This window comes from Drosophila simulans, chromosome 3R (genome assembly GCF_016746395.2).
Source record: "Drosophila simulans strain w501 chromosome 3R, Prin_Dsim_3.1, whole genome shotgun sequence".
Taxonomy (NCBI): domain Eukaryota; kingdom Metazoa; phylum Arthropoda; class Insecta; order Diptera; family Drosophilidae; genus Drosophila; species Drosophila simulans.
In genome coordinates, this window is record NC_052523.2 from 10,036,228 (window position 1) to 10,055,061 (window position 18,834).

Sequence of the window (18,834 nt, forward strand, 5' to 3'; positions counted from 1 at the left end):
CTCTTCTTCCTCAGCAACTGCAGCTCAAACAAAGCCGCCAGCCGGTAACTAATTTTCAAAAAAGCCAAGATGATGACTACTCGTGGTTGCTGCGAGCTTAAGCTGTCTTGCTTGCATCCTGTTCGAGGTTGTAAAGTTGGAATCATTGTGCATTATATTTGTGTTATTGAGTGAATGTTTAGATGCACGCTGTATACTATTTTTTTGATAGTATATTTTTGAATAAAACTATTTTATGAGGTTGGTAATCTAAATAATATATCCTATTTCATGAAAAACTTAAACAATTTGCATTCACAAAAATTGAATATTAAGTTAGTTTTTAAACATCATAATTGTACCGAAAACACTACATATCTATATCATTTAACTTATATTTTTAAATATAATTTCCTTCTTTCTTTCTTAACGCTTATCCTATTTTAAATGAAACTATTTTAAATGAAATAACTACTTAGTTTTTTAAGTATTCAATCAAAAAGGTCACAGTGGCGCCCTCAGCATTTGTTTATTAAAATGCTGAACTAATGGAAATTGGCCACAATCAGTTGCTCACAGTGTGCGCTCCACCTCTTGGTCGAAATAAGCAACTATACAACGTAGTCAGTATCATCGCCACCTTTTGGATGTTATTTGAACTATGCACAGCTATCGTCTGGCGTCCTCTTTTGACCTATAATTGAACTAGATAGCTTATTTTGTATTCCGCAAGGGCAGTATGTGGCGAATTCGTTCGGAGGGGCGAATTTAATCTCCAAAAGCTAATTAATTTACCAAAATTATTAAATATTAAATAAAATACGCATATACGACCCTTTCTTTTATTTACTCACGAGCCGCATTTCACATCAATATGCAAATTAAGAAATAATATCGATATGCGATATTTTGTAAAAAAAACTCTCGCGCTACAATCGTGCATTTTCGTACATATCATCGATACATCGATATATTAATAATACAATCAAGATGCAACACACAAGGCGCATGGTAAGTAATATTATTAAAAAGCCGGTAAATTGCAAAATACAATGAACAAAAATGTTCTATTTCTTAGCTGAATCCCCTGTTGAGCGGCCTGCGAAATTTGCCGGCACGCGGGGCAACAACAACAACGGCAGCGGCTCCCGCCAAAGTTGAAAAAAGTGCGTTGTTCTTAGGTTTAGTTATGAAATTGCACTAATTGTTGAATAAATAATCACAGCTGTCAATACGGTGACCATATTGGGGCGAGTTGGCGCCGATCCGCAGCTGCGTGGATCCCAGGAGCATCCGGTGGTCACCTTTTCGGTTGCTACACACACTAACTACAAGTAAGTGCATTGGTGTGCGTTTTGCCGCCCAACATGCGTCTGCAACTGAACTTGAATCTCAGAGGAGGTAAAAACAATCATGCCACAAATCAAGCTACATAAATGTTGGCAGTTATGTTAGTTCTTAGCTTTAACCTCCAAGAAAATATCACGCTGAGCTGCTAATTCGTATTTATGTAATGATTTATTGAAATATTTGTTGTATGTAATTACCTAATGATAACGGCAATACTGTACATTGCCTTGTTCAATTAACTCAAGTTAATTTCTTCATATGAAAATATCAACCATTTCAGTTAAAAAACATGTATGAAATCTTGAAATCTATTTCCCCGCAGATATGAGAACGGCGACTGGGCCCAGCGCACCGACTGGCATCGTGTAGTGGTGTTCAAGCCCAATCTGCGTGACACCGTGCTGGAATACCTGAAGAAGGGACAGCGCACCATGGTGCAGGGAAAGATCACCTATGGAGAGATCACCGACCAGCAGGGCAACCAGAAGACGAGCACCAGTATCATAGCCGACGATGTGTTGTTTTTCCGTGATGCCAACAACTAAAATTTAAGCCCAGAACACCAAACCTAATCTTAAGCGAAAAGTTTAACTTGCAGCATTTATAATATTCGTTGGATATATTGTGTTATCAGATTACATGCGTAGTCGTACTTCAGTTGTGTCTTTTCGTTTTTAACTCCTTGATCTTTTTGCAGGGGCACATTGCGTGGAATTGACTTTCATATTCTTTATTAAGCAGCTCGAACTCCTTTTGAACTTGAGTGACCTGGTTCTGCAATTTTTCGATCTGCTTTTCCATAGACTCCAGTGTATTATTGTGGCAATCGATAAGCTTGGTCACCTGTTGTTGATACACTCACATTGGAAACTCTAAATACAACTTTTAGTCACTTTTAGTCATATCATACCAAATTTACGGAAGGCACCTTTGCGGATATTTGCTCATTATACGTCGCGACCTCCTCTTTGATCTGATTGCACTGCTCGGCTGTTTTTTTCGTAGACATGAGAATACTCAGCAAATCCTGATAAGTGGTACTTGCCAAAGGATACGTTTGGCCGGCCAGGATCTCCGGACTCGGATAGCTCTGCTCCAATTTCGTGACTGCTTTTTCCGCCTCTATAAGGTTAATCTCGTTTTCATGCAGCTCCATTTCTACCCTAAGCATGATGTGATTTACTGATTTCAGGGTTTCATCCACGGGAAGTGCCTGTTGTAGAATGACAAAATTATTTTCTGTTTACCTATGACCATTGAGTCTCACGTTTTGGGCATTGTCTAGGCAAATATGTTCCTGTTCCTTAAGAAATTTCAACTTGGTGTTGAAATCTGACTCCAATTCAAGGCTGTCCTGCATTAAAATATCCGCCAGCATATCCAAGTACAGGAATGTCGAAAGATCGGATAAGCTTGGCTCACACATAATTTTAAAATTAACTTCAAATGAATTTTATTTATTTTCGATCTGTGTTTTTGTGACTTATGTTTTGTTTGTCACTGAGTGTTAGGCAAACCCAAGCTTGCTAAGGATTGAGTTGTCTGATCGAATTCGAAGTGTAACCCTCTAAAGGATCCTTGCCAAGAAGCATCATTTATTTTCATACATCAAGGATCATCATGGTTCCATGATGATTATAGGTTTTGAAGCTCTTACCATCGCGCAGAGTAAGCTCTTTAGCTCCCAACTTTGGAGACCTCCACAAGCTCTCTTCGCTCGCGAGCTTGGAGCGACCTTATCGCCATTTACCACTCGGTTTTCTCGCTGAGCGGCACAGTTCGCAGTTAGTTTTTGCCAGTTCAAATGCTGCCGGCGGTCGGAAGAGTTGATAGCTGATCGAGCGCTCCGTTTGCGATTTTGTTTCACTCGAGCACGTTGTTTATCCCGGATTCGTTTTCCATCTTCGCGACCCGTAACTATCAACAGTGCTCCCACTGGTGTTCCATTCATGCATGCTCCACTTCTGCAGAAGATGACGATTTGTTAAGAAGCAACAGCAAACAGTTACTTTCATTTATTTTTGACTAGCAATAAAAAATCAAATATGGCTGTGGATTATGTGCTGGAGGACCTGATGGGGAAACTTGGTGAGTGGAATGGGCTTTTGGGAGCGAAGACTTTTGAAAGGTCAGCTGTTACGTTGCCAGGCGTCTCCATCCCGTGCTGATAAGAGCCTGGCGTTGTGCTTATCATTTTGAGAGGTCTTATCAGCGGTGCAAGCTACTCTATGGATAATATTTTGTTCCGCGCCGGCCAATGAGGTTTACCGCCCAACCTTCTGTTCTGCTTTTAAAATCTATAATTAATTTTTCCGTATTATGCCTTTAATCTCCGCCTAATCTATCTGGCTGGCTGTCCGTCACGTCAAGTGCTCAAAAGAAGCCGCCCATAATACTTTTTTAATTGCAACTATTTTCATTTTCATTTTGCACTATTCTTAATTTAATAAATCTTCGAGGCCGCCAAGTGACAGACACTTATGACAGCTTGATAGAGACTCCGACCTGTTGCTCTCCTTTTGACTATATACCATATGTAAGTATGTATGTATATATAGTCGACACATGTTCGTGTGGGCCAAGTTCTGAGCTGGAGGCTGTCTGACACTTGTTGAGCCTTCTTGGCTTTAGCACAGTGACGCTAAAACGAGTGTGGCGGCTAACAAGCAAACAAAAATAAGTCGAGTGCAAAAGGGGCGGTATCTGTCACAAGACTGTGAAGTAGGCTCGTCATAAAGATCTTGGGATCTACGGATATCTGGGTATTTGCTTATAATTTATTATATACTCTAATTGTGCGGTTCAAACATTGCAGCTAGCTTGTGGGAGCTACAAAATTAAGCCTGTTTATATGCAGTATGTAAAGTAGTTAAGATTAATTGAGGGAATACAGTGGAAGATCGATGAATGAACAGTTTTATTCGTCACGGCTGCAAATTAGAAATGTATGAGTCAAATAAAATATGAGTTGGAATATAAAATTATAAAATTTGTGTCAACGATTGTGCTAAAATTGTCGTTAATTAAAATAGAACAGTTTTTCCTGGGCAACAGTGCGAAACTGGTTTTGCATTTAGCACTCTCGAAACCGCAGCCTATAAGAAAGTGACAGGAGAGAGGGAGTAATAATCGCATTAGCGACTTTTTTATTCGTAATATATTCGCATACATTTGTATCTGTGAAATGCAAAAAACCTTAAACTGGTTTGCCCACACTCAACTGTATGGCAATCCCCCCCAGACATCAAAATTCACATATCGCTCTTTTATTTCTGTTTACTTTGTTGAAGGCCTATTGGCGAGCAGCAACTCTAATTACTTCGAATTTGGAGGCGTGTTGCATTGCTGAGTTCGTTGTTTTTTTTGGACGTAAGAAGGTTACCATGAAACCAGCAACTTAAAATGACTTTGAGAGCGCTTCCACACGTGCTATGTGGACAGCACAGAACAAGAACCAAATCGACCTTCAGTTGTCAGTAATCGCGGGAAGTGAAAATGCTGAAGTACGGTTGAACAAAAAGCGAAGGAAGCCTTAAAGTAGAGGTCTTAAACCATGATCTACCTCAATCAATCCAATCATGATATTTAGGCACAAAACAAATCTTAAAAGCTCTGAAATAACGTAACAGTTGATAGTAGATTAATAGTAGGTTAATATACATATGACTGCATTATTTTTTAATATACCTTGTCCTTATCAATCTCACTTATCGCCCAAAAGTTTGCCCAGAATAAACAACGGTCCAAACCTGCGCCATTTTCATTTTAATGTGCAAATTGTTGGTTTTGTACATCATAATAGCTGACGACAATTAAGAGCACAACAAACATCGACAGGGCCAAAAACAAATGTCGTACTCAAGGGCCACTTGGCAACAATTATACGGCTAGTTATATTGGACGGATGCAATAAATCTGAAGCAACAATATCACTGATATATGATCTAGCAGTTGTTGGCCTCTGATAATCCACTATGAGTTCCCCACATTAGTATTTACTATTCCGAGTTTAGTTATCACGATTTTGGCCTATCGATTTCGTAGATTGTGCTCAATTATACGCTGATTATGTCTATTGGGGGCGTAATTGAATTTCATTAGGCGTAGCGTCAAATTTTATAATTGAGATTAATTAAGTCAACCCGATGACATAATTTTACACTTCACGCAATCGTTTTAATTATGAAAAATGAAAATTCTCAGACGTTTAACTCATGACTTGTCGATTGTAACGTTCGCCGGGGTGAACGTAACTTTTCATTTGATGGCAAGAGTTTCGTTTAAACGATCAATAAACGTAACCCACAAATCAATTGAAACGGCTGATTGAACATTGGACCGTGATCAAGTGTCAAATTCTCGTATCTAGGCTACATACTGTCCATGTCGTTAGAAATTTACACAGCCCCTGGCCTCCATCAACGCGATCGCCCTGGACTCACTGACCACCAGCCAAGTCATAATCGATTCAGTGCATTCCTCCAAGACATCCGAGTCTCATTTCATGGGGTTCGAAAGCACACAGACTAAACCAAAACCAAACCAAACTGTGGGCAAATATTTGACGGGCTAGGCGAATGCGCTTCAATTGAAATCGAATTGAATAAATTCCACTTGATTTAATTGCAAAGCCTTTGGAGTGACGACAATTCCAGCGATACCCATTAAAAGTTCCCATCTACATAAAAGTCGGCTGTTTCTTTCGGTTGTGTTTTTATCGCAGCTACGTGGTATTCAAATTCAAATACTGAAATAATTATTCCAGTGAATAACATATATTTTTTAAATGTAATCGACATATGGCTAATAAAAACAGTGTTGAATAATTTTAGCTAGAACAGCTTATCTTACTTTCTTTTTATTAAATTTAATCGTAAACTGGGTGAATCATGGCTGCTACAGATAATCACTATCTGTTAAGCTCACTTTCGTTGTGCGCTCATAACCTTTCCCAAGACATTAATGATTGTGGTATGTCGTACTATCTTTCCAATTCCAGGGGAGTTTGGAAAGTACCAGTTCCTGCAGTTCTTCCTGCAGGTGCTCTCCGGCCTGACCGCTGGCATGCACATGCTATCGCTGGTCACGGTGGCCGCCGTGCCCGAGCATCGCTGCTTCATCGAGGGCGTGGACAACAGCATCTTGTCGGTGACACCATGGAACTCGAGCGCTATACTGGCCGCCATTCCGCTGAAGCCCAATGGCGAGCTGGAGTCCTGCCTCATGTTCGATCCCAGTAGTCCTGGCACCAATACGACCATCAATTGCGAACGTTACGTATACGACACGACGTACTACAAGACCTCGCGCACCATCGACTGGAACTTTGTGTGCGATCGCCGCTGGATGGGGGCCATTGTGCAGACCGTGTTCATGCTGGGCGTGTTCACGGGCGCAGTCACCCTTGGCGGACTCGCCGACAAAGTGGGTCGCAAAACCGTGTTCTGCTGGTCGGCCCTGTTCCAACTGATCATCGGTGTGGGTGTGGCCTTCATTCCCGAGTACTTCTCATTCATGGTGGCTCGCTACCTGTTGGGCATTGTGGGATCGGCGGGTGCCTACATCTGTGGATTCGTGCTGACCATGGAACTGGTGGGACCTACAAAGCGTACTGTGTGCGGTATTACCTTCCAGGTGAGAAAGACTTCAATAGATCTATAATTTTTCTAGTTAACTATCCAATATTTGTAGGCTGTTTTTGCTGGTGGCATCATGTTGGTGGCCGGATGGGGAGCACTTATCCCTGACCGCCAGTGGCTGCAGGTGATCTACGGACTGCATGGCTGTCTATTCCTGGGCCACTGGTGGTGGCTCGATGAATCTCCGCGCTGGCTGTGGATGCAGGGACGCGCCGCAGAGGCGGTGGATATTGTGGCCAAGGGCCTGAGGATCAACGGATCGGGCATCCCGGTGGACAAGGAGTACTATGTGCAGAAGGCCAAGCAGCAGGCGGCGGCCGAAGAAAAATCCAGCGCCGGATTGAGCGACCTCTTCCGCACGCCCAACCTGAGGATGAAGACTTTGAACGTGTGTCTCTGCTGGTTCGCCAATTCCCTGGTTTATTACGGACTATCGCTCAGTGCCGGCAAGCTGTATGGAAATCCCTACCTGATCCTGTTCATCATGGGCCTCGTGGAGTTCCCCAGCTACATAACCATTGTGTTCGTCCTGGATCGCCTGGGTCGTCGATCGATCACCTCCACCCTGATGTTGGGTGGCGGTCTGTGTTGCATTGTAGCCGCCTACATTGCCCAGGGCAGCACCACCTCCACGGCGGTGGTAATGGCAGGAAAGCTTCTCATCGCCGGCTCCTTTGCCGTAATATACAATTACTCAGCCGAACTGTTTCCCACCGTGGTGCGGAACTCGGCCATGGGATTGGGATCGATGTGTGCCCGTTTGTCGGGAGCCCTTACTCCGCTCATAACATTGCTGGACTCATTTGATCCGAAGATTCCGGCCGTGCTGTTTGGCGTGGTGGCCCTGATCTCGGGCTTCTGGGTTATGTTCCTGCCGGAGACAATGAACCAGCCCATGCCCGAGTCCATTGAGGATGGAGAGAACTTCGGAAAGGGAGATACTTGGTTCAGTCAGTGTGCTGGTCGCAAGAAGCGCCAGAACAGCGTATATCCCGACGATCCGGAGCAGATGGTGCCGCTCAAGAACATCGAGGTCAAGTAGAACCTAGCCAAAGACGATTGTTTCCCAAGTCCACAATCCAGTTCAAATTCCTTGTTACCCTGTGTTTTCTTGTTAAGAATTGTACTCTTCTGCCTAGTAGTAAGGTTTAATAGTTTCTATCCATTCCAAGTGAATAAAATGATGTGCAGAATGGGGTGAATCCCAATATGTGGATTCACTCGTTTCTGAGTGTCCCTTTGTTGTTTGTACGGATTTTTTCTTTTGTATCTTCGGCGGTTAAATTTGGTTTTAAAGAAATTTAAATGCTTGATTTCTATTGAATTGCATTGCCTACTTTTGGGCTCTGTCAATTTATGTGCAGATTTAAAATCTACAGTATCTTATAGCTTGAAGTTATTTTAATTGCAATTTTCTCTACGGTGAAACCAGTACACCAAAAAAATGATTTCCCAACTTTTCCCAATTAAAGTTTATTCTCCGACCGACACAGCCAATTCAGTTTCGTCTGGCCTTGCAAAGTTTCAGTAATTTCCACTCAATTGCACTATCGAATTGCCAATTGTCGACAGGGATTTCCAATGTCAAATCCATAACCCATCGCTTCCCTTTGCCCCAGATGATGTTTTCCTGCTGCAGCACCCGCTAATTAAAGTTTGTTTAAAGAGAGAGTTTTGGTTTTTCATTTTTTGTTTCTTGTTTGGTAATTCTTCATTTTGTTTTGTTTGGTACATTTGAGAACATTCATTTCGAATTTGAATATATTTTCCATTTAAATTTTAACTACACGTAGGCATATAGATTTATAAACGTATGTATGTGTATGCCGATATCTGATGCGATATCGTTACACCATTTCGCTGGCTTAGAATTACATTAACATTTACATAGATATAGTAGCTTTATATCTGGGATTTCGGATCGCGGTTCTCGGCAGCGCCTCTGTCAGCGATTTCCCGTCGAAGGTACACAGAGATATATGTAGATATTGTTAGCAGGTATTCGCGATGGCTTAACATCAATAATCTTACACATAGACACACTCAAATCGCGAGATAAACACATCTAGATGCGGTTGCTAGCCAATGAACTTGTATCAGAAGCCAACTGGGGTAAATGCTACGCTTGAAGGAAGGGTGGGAAAGTATGTCGGGTATGGGAGTTCGAGTGCCTAGTAATACAAACATACGAACGTAGCTAAATATATGTATGTGTAAATTAATCACAATTGAATCGGAAAATATTTACAAAAAATACTCAATCGAAGCCCCAACCATCCGCAGAGCATGAGTCCCAACCCGTTGTCCCGTTCGTTTGGTTTTACAACTCAGGTTTTCAGCTTTAGTTTCGTCTTCACCTAATGATTATGCCCGTTCCGGGCACTTGGTCTGGACAATTGGCGCCTTCACCTGCAGTCCCGGCCCGGTCTCCGCCAGCATGGCCGTGTGCACAATAATGGCCGGCTGGTCCTCGCTCTGAGGATGCAGCTCGTGCGACTCGCCGGGTGTGAGACTGGCCAACGCGGCCAGAAGATCATGGTTGACCAGTGGCTCGCCTTCCTCGCGTGGCTCCCAGCCGGCTGGCGGCGAGGCGGGCGGCGAGATGAGGAACTGTTTGACCGGTGCCGGTGGCTGCAGGTTCTTGTTGCTGACCGGTGTCACCGGCTGGGCAAAGTAGCAGGTGATAACCGTCTTCTTGTTAAACTCGTACTGGTGCAGCTTGATTCGCGCATTTGCCGCCGCAATGGCATTGTCATAGTTAACCCGCAGGCGACGGAAGCTGCGCAGCCACTGGAACGTGGCCGATTCGCTGAATGTGCGAAATAACTCCTCCATGGCGTGCTTCAGCTCTGGATTGGCAAACACCTCTGAGTGGATGTTGGTCACGATGATCGAGGTGGGTAGGTCGTCGAACGAGTCTGCATCCACCTCCGGCTCCGTGTCGCTATCCACGTCTCCCTCCTTGGGGAGCGACGGATGCTGATTGGGTAGACCGTCGGCGGCGTTGATGAAGATGTCCTGGTCTGGCGACAGCTTGTCTATGCTGCCGCCTCCACTGCTGTTCTGCGTCGACTTCAGTTTGTTCTTGCTTCTGCCGTTGGCGCTGTTGTTGTTGTTGTGATTGCCACGTGGAGATGTCGGAGTGGCTGCATGCGCCGCGTCAGCTTCGCCAGTGGCGTCAGGAGTGGCCGGATCAGGTGCATCGGCGGACGCATTGTTGTTGGACTTGGCCGCGTCGGACATGGCTGGCTGAAAAGGAAATTAAAGTGATTTTTAATAATGTCGAATATGGCGAATATCAGTCAAGAAATATACTTCTGTTAACGCATCCATTTATTATTTACGAAGCATAAACCCTTTTTATGTTGTTAAGCAAGTAATTATTGGGGTCAAATAAATGAATTCCTCATAAAGCTCATTTAATACAATGAGCTTGTTTTTAATGGCAAATGAATGTGGGAAGTTACCGCTGTTCAGGGGAGTTATTTTTGTGATAGCCATTACTGCTATATTTATGTTATACGGCCTTTAATTATAGCCCAACGAGCACGGACTTTACAGTAATTGGATTCAACAAGTCAGTGACATTCTCCATAAATAGAACTGTCAGCTAGTTAACCTTCACCTCCAAAACATTTTTAAAAAATTGGTAAACAGCACTCGCAAATTAATTCCGCACAAGCGCCGAGGGGGTTGGATAAACACCTCCACACAACGACAGGCTAGTATTTTTGTTTGCGTAATATATTTGTAACAAATTTCGAGCGCCACGCTACGGCAAAAGAATTGCTACCGCTTTCCACGGAACTGGCAGCCCTTCAAAGCAAACCAATTACGGTACCAAAAACTACAGACGTGTCTAAGTTTGGGAAGGAGCGGGAGGTACCACAAGGAAGTGGGTCTCCGGCAGGCGAGGACCTTAAGTATCGACACGTGAAGCTAATCAATAGGTCTACCAAAAGGGGTTGGAGTTCCACGGGGGATCTCCGCTGGTGACGCACTGTTGATTCACAACTGCTCCTGATTTTATTGTTATGCCTGCTCTTGCCACAAACTTATGGCGAAGGGAAAGCGGCAGACGGGTGATTAATAGTAGCGAAATTTTTATGAATGAATGAATTAGTGAGGAACTGGCGTCAGAATAAAAACGGTGACGTGTGTCTGCTTCTGCTTCGCACCTGTGACCGCCATGAAACCCATTCCCTGCGAATCCAGGGAGCTCCCCTTGGTGGGTTTCATTATAATAACTGCCAGTCGTAGTTCTGGATGGGTGCCCATTTGTATGCTATAAAAATAGCATTCTTCTTAGTGTTTTATTGTGGCCCATGAATCAGCAATATGCAGTGAGTTAATTATACGCTGTTTACCCGGACAGGGAGTTATTTCGAACAAATGCAAATGGGTTTTTGTGCTGGCTTGGGCTAACAAAATTGGCTTAGTTTTTGGGTGCGAAATGTGCAAAGTTTTTATGAGTTTCCATGCAAGGATTCGGCCCAGCAGCTGAAAATGTTTGCTTTGTATTTCTTAATTAATAATCTTGGCATAAATTAAATTTCCAAGAACTTTTAATGAATTTTAATTGGGGTTGGCATTTTATTGTACTCATAACTCAATTGATTTTATGCGGGTAACTATATTATAAGTTTGTTTTTGTTATTTCTTAGAATTTAAGCTGTAAAAAATGAAATTATACATATTTGTAAAGAAAAGCGAATAGAGTGTAAGAAGGATAACTAAAATAGCTCAAGGGTTATCCTTGGCGCTCAAATAATGTAAAAAACTTCAATTACTTCTTTAAACTAAACCGTTCTTCTTGTGAAGTGAATTGCTTTTTAAAGCGATTATATTGTAATACCATCTTTGTGCCAAGCTTATACTTATGATCTCCTGAAAATAAATAATCACTTGAAGAAATGACAAGGCCAAGGACTGGGGTTTTAAAGCTCGCCAGACGCGACGCAAGAACCTCTTTGGCTACTGAATTCCCATAGCTGATGCTTTGTTAGTGCTTTCACTTTCCTTTTATGGCCATTTTCTTTTTTGTTGACTTTCACCTCAACGCAGGCGAGCAGAGCAACAACAGCAAGCGGCGTAGCTAACAATAAAAACAAAGGCCAAAAAAGAATCCAACGACGAGTTGATCTATTTCCGTATGATTGATTTCCTTGAAAGGACACACCCACGCAATTGCGACTTTTGCTTTCAGCGGCAGTGGGAGATGCGACTGTTGTTCATGACGTGTGTACGTTGTTTGCCGTGCAGCTTGATCCCTATCTCAGGAGCAGCATGGGAATGAGGACGCCCGTAAGTGCAAGTCAGCATAAACGAGCTGCTGGCATGCAAATCGCATGTGCCGCGTGTGACGTCACCGTTCCTGCACGCAATCCATAAAAAAAAGCAAAGAAAGCGGGCCGATAGCGCACTTTAAACTAGACAAAAGTAGCTCTCAGCCCCGCCCACTTTCGGAAAGGGGAGGCGGTGCCGTGGTTTCGACATGATGATGAATTGCCTGCCGGTCGTTAGCCAACGACCTTCACTCATTCATAATTGCTGTCATCATTATATCAAGTGGTTGCTGCCCCCCACCAGCCTGCGACTCCTGCTCTCTAACCAACCATCCATATCCATGTAATCATTTGCCAATCCATCCATCCCGCCGCTCATCCCGCCATGTCAGGCTTTGCAGATTTTTAGCCATAAGTAGCCCGCATGTAAGCCACCTCAAAGACACGCAAAAGCTCTCTAAATCATTTGAGACGGCTTCAGTGGGCCACTCAAAAAAAAAATCAGCAACAAAGGGATATAAACAAATTTGTGTAACATTTTAAGCTGAACACTAATAAAATGACAGCGCTGCCTTTTATTACTTTAATAATATTGATCAGAAGCTCTAGGACATCCTTGAAACTCTTTTAAATGTTTAAGTTGCTATTTAATTGAAGCTCACGTCCCCCACTTCAAATTGATCGGATGTGTGCGAGGGAATACGAGTGTGAGTGAATTGTGGCCTTATTTACATTATCGTCCCGATTTCGTGACAAAAGGCAAATCCCACGAGTGCGTTTTCCACTCTCCATTACAGCTGCTGCTTTTGCATTTGCTGCTGCTGCTGCCGCTGCTGCAGTTGCAATTTCAGTTTACCCTATTTGAATGCAAATGCAAATAACGCTGGGGGAAGATTAATTTGATTTTCTGCTGAAATTTTAAACTTTCTCCTGGCAGATACCACCCGTCTGAGCCAGATATTTGCGATTGATGTAAACCGCTTGGAATTTAATTAAATTGTTCCTGGCCTTTTATAGAGAGCTCAAAGCGGCGCTCTGTTATTACAGCTCCTTGCGGTTGCCGGTGGAGGTTTTGCTGCTCATATTTGTGCCTGCAAGTGTCGGCTTCGTTTGCCACATGTCACATGTTGCTGCAACCGGAATCCTTTCAAGGCAACGGCAAAAGCAAAAGGTCAGGCGGTCAGGTACTGGTCGTTGGGCGGGCGAAGCGAGCATTACATCAGGAGTTCTGTGGCAGGGCAACACGCGAATCGTGTGCGAAACTTAAGATATTTTGCTGAAAGCTTCGTCAACTAAATTAATTGAATCCTAATTAGTTTGGAACTTCCCTTTGTTCACTGTTCAATCTGGCCTGGATTGCTTCTGCTGCTGCTGCTGGCTTAGTAATTTTCCACACACAATGCTGATTGTTGGAAATTTAAATACTCGTATCTGTGGGCTGCACCTGAAAGTATGCTATTCTTCCCACACACACGGAGATTCTCTGTAATTTAGCTCCACCAAACCAAACCAGCTTTGCTTTCACGGCTGCTGTGGCTGGATAATTACTACCAAAGGTGAAACGTTCACCGAAAACTCACCCAGCATCATGGGCGGTATTGCGTGGGAGTGGCACAACCTTGGTGAGTGGGTGGGTGTGGGCGGAACGGAACAAATACAGCTGATTGGCAGGACATCGATTGGCCGCATGAGCCATGTGTGTAAAATGCAAAATGCTTAAAAGCTTAGCTTTGGACTGCAGATCAGCGAGATTTATGTTTGCTGTGTATATACACAGCGGGATATTATTAATTCTAGCACTAGAAAAATCACAATTTAGCAGTAAAATATATCAGGTTAATTCACCATAATTATGCAGACCAATATATTTATAGGAAATCGAATTACCAGGAAATTTCAATTATAGTGAACTGACAATTTTCAATGCAGATTATAATTAACCCGAATTATGCAATATTTTAAGAATCCACTTATTTTTTTGATTTTAGTACGTAACAAATATTCTTACTAATTCTACGTGGAACTGTGTGGGTTTGCTTTGTGGAAACATTAAACGTAATCCCTTTATCCATTGGCCAGTTGTTCACCACCCGTCAACTGGTCACAAGAGGGCGTCCATGATAACAACTATATAGCTCTGTTAATGCCGAGAACTTTGTTGGCTGCGCACAGCATCCGAGGGGAAATCACTGAATTTGCTGAATTTACCTTTGGCATTGCATGACAATATCAGGTTTTCGTAATTACCCGACACTTCCAGGCATGAACTGTTAATTAAATCATTTACACACCGATGAATCGCACCGCAATTGGTTTGTAAACACATTTGTACCAAGTGAATTTATGAAAAATGGTTTCTATTTTTTGGGGTCAGAAAATTCCTGGCATTTCGATTGACCTTCGACGAAATTGTAAATTCTAATGTGGGCCCCACACACACACACACACACATAACAGCTCATCCACCCCCGCCCACTACTTTTACAAATTGGATTGTTATCACTCAAAGTCCTTGGGCGATTCCGAGGAGTTCTCACTCGCCTCAGACTCAAACTGATTCGACCAGCCCCTTTGTTGTCGCCTGTCACTCGCAACTGTGCGGCTCCAAGTGCAAATGTATCTGTGGCTTTCTGTGTGCGCGCCCGTCTTGTCAGCGCTTTGACATGAAAATAGTTTGGGCCAACTTGGCTATGCAAAAGCGATTTCTATTAGGAGCCGCCATCGCCGACATGTGCTGCCGAAATTCGGTGATTTGGGTAGGATGAAGAGATTACCAAAAGTTTACAGTGGTTCTTGCTTCCAAGCGTATGAATCAATATTGCACGCGAAGGAATTAAAATGCTGTTCAGCAAGTATAGCAATAAATCGCTTTTAAGCAAGTGTTATCAGCAGTTCAAGGTTGAGTTCAACCGGTTGAAACCCGCTGGTTATCGTAAATCATGGCCACGGTAGTCCCCTCGATTCGCCTCTTATCGCGACGACAGTCCCCACTGACGCACCAAATGGACGTATTTAGACTCCATAGATAACATTTGGCTATTGTTACTATGGTTAATTGAGACATTTACAGCTCAAGTATACCTCAAGTCATCCAGAACATACGTATGCGCGCATACACAGTCGAATGGAATCGACGTCGCTGCCAATCAGGCCGATGTGTTAAGTGAGTTAGGGGCACTTTTGCTTTTGGGACGTGACGTCAGTGCAAACTGCAGCTAGATCCAGTCAAGCCAATTGACGAAAGAGCCGACGGCAGCGGTCTGTACGTACTCAATTCATCAATTGGCAAAACCCAGGCAAAAAGGCAACAAACCGACGAAGCAGCAGGCAGGCAAAGAAGCTGGAAAACAAAACAAAAGCGAACGCAAACAGAAATAGCATAAAATGGACAACAGACGCGACAACACAGGCCCCAATCGTAGGGGCAAAAATTATGAGTTGCTTTTATTTTAAAATCGTTTCATTTATTTTGCGTCAGCAGCGCCTCTCAATGAGGAAACGCTGCGTATACATAATTTTCTGGCCACATATACACGCACTCCCATATCTTTCTCCCATCGATTCAGTGGTCGTTCGCAATCAAAGGCGCAGACGAGTGATCTTTCCTTGGCCTTTTGCGGTCTCTTAAAGTCGGGTTGTTTCAGAATGCTTTCGGTAATTTTTTATTGAACAACCCGTTCAGTAAATTTCACCAAAGGAAATGTTATCAGCGGGTATTTTAAAAATACCTCAATTTTTAACAACTTATTTTCGGATTCAATCACATCAAGCCGTAATCAGATAACTGATAACATTTTAGAGGAAATAGTTTGTACTGGCACATTAACAAGTTAATGGTTTTGTTATTTGCCTTATCTTGAAATACTGTGATTTTTAAATTGCTTTTCGAAATTTGTTGTTTACAATTGAATTTATCAGAGTGTTTTTTTTCCCCCGGGTAGAATTAATCACGAAGTGTGGTTATCCAGATTAACAAAAGAAAAAACATGTTTAAAATATAATATTAAGTCGCCATTATGCATGAGTAACAACTAACAAATTGCTATTAATAATAGAAGATAATCTTGAATACTGCTAGAAAGTATACAATGTAAGGCAATTAAATGTGCAATTAAATCAATTTTATTGTTATGTAAATATGATTGTATACAATAGTGACCAAGACCCTAACGTTAATAACCAACCACATTTCTTGGCTATTATCAATAGGTGCAATCTGCTGCTGGTTCTATCCAATATCTAATTCTAGATCTTCTTTGAATACGACCTTTTTGGCCATGAAACGATGATTTGCCACTTCATTCACAAGCATTAATTTGTCATGATTCTCTTAAGCGTGCACTTTATCTGAAACTCTGAACAGCTGGCTGCGAAATGGAATCCCCGGATTGGAAATGGCAAGTAAATCTGTCCTCGCTACAAACAAGTGGGCACCACTGGGCATTCAGGGAATAGGGATATGGGTAGGAATGGGGATATATTGTGGCATTGGCGAAAGGTCGCTATGCAAAGCCAAGGTCGAGACTTACACCCAGGTCATTGTGTTGTGCGGCTGGCAGTAGAAACGCCCACGCACACGCCCCTGTCAACTGGCCGGGTAAAAAATAGAATCAAATACATATGTATATAGAACAGGAGTTGAAGCAAAGCTCGCATTTTATTTGCATTTGTGAATTTATTGCTTTCGGTTACGTCTGCTTCGCCTTGCCACTTTTCCAAACTCGTTGTGCTGCTGCTGCTTGGGGAATTTTCGGAAATTCGAAGTGATTGGGTTTGGAGCAGTAGCCAAGGGCTTCTACTGTTGCTCAAAGCAATTAATATTTGAGAAAAAATAACGAAAACGAAGTCAGGCGGCAGCAACAAAGCGACCGCAACAGTGGCAACAAATCGACCCCCCTCCCCCCACCATACGTCTTCAGTTTTCAACCAAGGACTTGGCACGTTTAAAATTCAGCCAGCAGCCGCAGCAACGACCACGGACAGTGGGCGGAATTTAATTTCGAAAAACATATTACTTTATTGTTCACATCTTTACCCACCTTCCCATTGAGTACATACAATTCCACTGAAGCCAGTAAGCCTTCACTTAAAGTACCTTTTCCTCAACTTCGTTGAGTCTTTCTTGAACTAAAGACTTATTGTTACTTAAAAAGTAACAAGACAAGTTTTTAAACATTCCGTTGTTTTATCAAATTTGAAGGATTTAGTTAAGTATCATCTCTATAAATTTTTAATTTATTAAAGTGAGTAAAGAAACAGCTATAATGCGTCTTACTTCATACTGGTCATCCCGACCACAGTGCACTGGTTGCCAAAGTATGCGATAACAATAACATCGTCCACTATGTGGTCGTTGCTGGGGTTACGGGCAGTCAGTCACGGTCACGGCTACAACCCCTCCGCTCCGGCCAATACGAGTCCACAGAACAATGGCCAAGGACGAAGGGGGAAGGGGGGGAATTCAATAACAACAGCAGGAACAACAAACATTCTGCTCCCACGCAAGAGCAGCAGGAACTGTGGCAAAAACAGCTGCTGCAGGATCAACGAGGTGGGAGTGGATTCGAGGACTTTAAAACACGAGCCAGCTAAAAATATTCAGACACGCCGAAGCTAAAATACCCTTTTACCAGGGGGTTTATTCAAGTGGGCGATTTTACATAAACGGGGTTTATTCCATTTCTAAAAATTTCAAATGTCTTGATGCACTTATTTCTTGGTATTTGACTATAAATAAAAACAAATTTGCAGCTTTTGGGAAACTGATTCCTTGTTGACACAATAGAAGCCACCATCCACACCATCCACGCTACTGCAATAACTTAAACATTTAGAACAACAAAACAGGAAGGCACTTTTATCGGCAAATGATGGCGCATGCATAAAAATGAGGAGATCGAAAGTGGGTGGCTGGGGATGGGATAACCTTGTACTTCTTGTGATAAAAACAGTTCGGTATTTAGCAGCGGCTTATTACTGAATGTTTATAAACAAATCGAGCGAGAGAGCGATGCATGAATGGCATTTGAGGGGGGCTGGAGGGTGGTTGCAAAGGGGGTGACTTTTCGCAGACGCTGCGGCACCAACACAAGCAAAGCAACGGCAACAATTTGCACGTAAAACTCAGCTGCTGCTGCCGCTGCTGTTGCCGTTACATAAGAAACTCTTGCAAAAAGTGCAAATCTCAATTCGGTATGCAAATGGATCGCTGCCACAATGTACTCACCGTTTTTAGAAACTATTCAGTGGCCAAATTGCGATTCTGCTTTTATGCGCCAATAACAAACGGCTCTTCTCCCTCGTTGTTGTTGCTCTCCTCCTTGTTGTTGTGGTTGCAGCTTCTGCTTAGCGAAGCAGTTGTTATTGTTGTTGCGGCAACGGTAATTTGCAAGTGCACCGCTATTGTTGAATGTTTTTTAGCCGATTGTCATGCCAGTGGAAGCTTCCAGTCTGCGTCATTCGCGGAGACGCGTAGTTTCACGTTCGACGACACAACCGCTCACAGCGAATATTGTTTTCGGACTAGAGGTGAGAAACGGTGAATTTTGGTGCTTCTGGAAACATCGATTGGCCTGAAAACC

General features: G+C 42.9%; 4 protein-coding genes across 5 annotated transcripts; 2 read left to right on the plus strand and 2 right to left on the minus strand.

Moving 5' to 3' along the window:
• Nucleotides 1–843: 843 nt before the first annotated feature.
• LOC6727859 (single-stranded DNA-binding protein, mitochondrial) lies at nucleotides 844–1,986 on the plus strand. Its single transcript, XM_002103178.3, has 4 exons — nucleotides 844–990; nucleotides 1,058–1,145; nucleotides 1,205–1,313; nucleotides 1,652–1,986. Exons 1-4 carry the CDS (start codon nucleotides 970–972, stop codon nucleotides 1,872–1,874), a joined length of 441 nt encoding a protein of 146 aa, XP_002103214.1. The 5' UTR covers nucleotides 844–969; the 3' UTR covers nucleotides 1,875–1,986.
• On the minus strand, nucleotides 1,922–2,848 carry LOC6727860. 2 transcript variants are annotated; one of them, XM_016175427.3, is made up of 4 exons: nucleotides 2,597–2,848; nucleotides 2,375–2,542; nucleotides 2,240–2,319; nucleotides 2,059–2,172 (listed from the first exon to the last, which is right to left on the minus strand). In XM_016175427.3, exons 1-3 carry the CDS (start codon nucleotides 2,753–2,755, stop codon nucleotides 2,245–2,247), a joined length of 402 nt encoding a protein of 133 aa, XP_016034436.1. In that variant the 5' UTR covers nucleotides 2,756–2,848; the 3' UTR covers nucleotides 2,059–2,172; nucleotides 2,240–2,244. The 2 variants fall into 2 exon arrangements, with proteins under 2 accessions (XP_002103215.1, XP_016034436.1); XM_002103179.3 differs by having other exon boundaries at nucleotides 1,922–2,172; nucleotides 2,240–2,542.
• A 258-nt stretch (nucleotides 2,849–3,106) lies between these two features.
• On the plus strand, nucleotides 3,107–8,219 carry LOC6727861 (organic cation transporter protein). The gene is made up of 3 exons (XM_002103180.4): nucleotides 3,107–3,417; nucleotides 6,329–6,963; nucleotides 7,021–8,219. The coding sequence occupies exons 1-3, from the start codon at nucleotides 3,375–3,377 to the stop codon at nucleotides 8,008–8,010; spliced, it is 1,668 nt and encodes a 555-aa protein (XP_002103216.2). The 5' UTR covers nucleotides 3,107–3,374; the 3' UTR covers nucleotides 8,011–8,219.
• A 492-nt stretch (nucleotides 8,220–8,711) lies between these two features.
• On the minus strand, nucleotides 8,712–18,810 carry LOC6727862 (protein sarah). Its single transcript, XM_016175426.3, has 2 exons — nucleotides 18,480–18,810; nucleotides 8,712–10,217 (listed from the first exon to the last, which is right to left on the minus strand). The coding sequence occupies exon 2, from the start codon at nucleotides 10,209–10,211 to the stop codon at nucleotides 9,333–9,335; it is 879 nt and encodes a 292-aa protein (XP_016034437.1). The 5' UTR covers nucleotides 10,212–10,217; nucleotides 18,480–18,810; the 3' UTR covers nucleotides 8,712–9,332.
• Nucleotides 18,811–18,834: the final 24 nt, after the last annotated feature.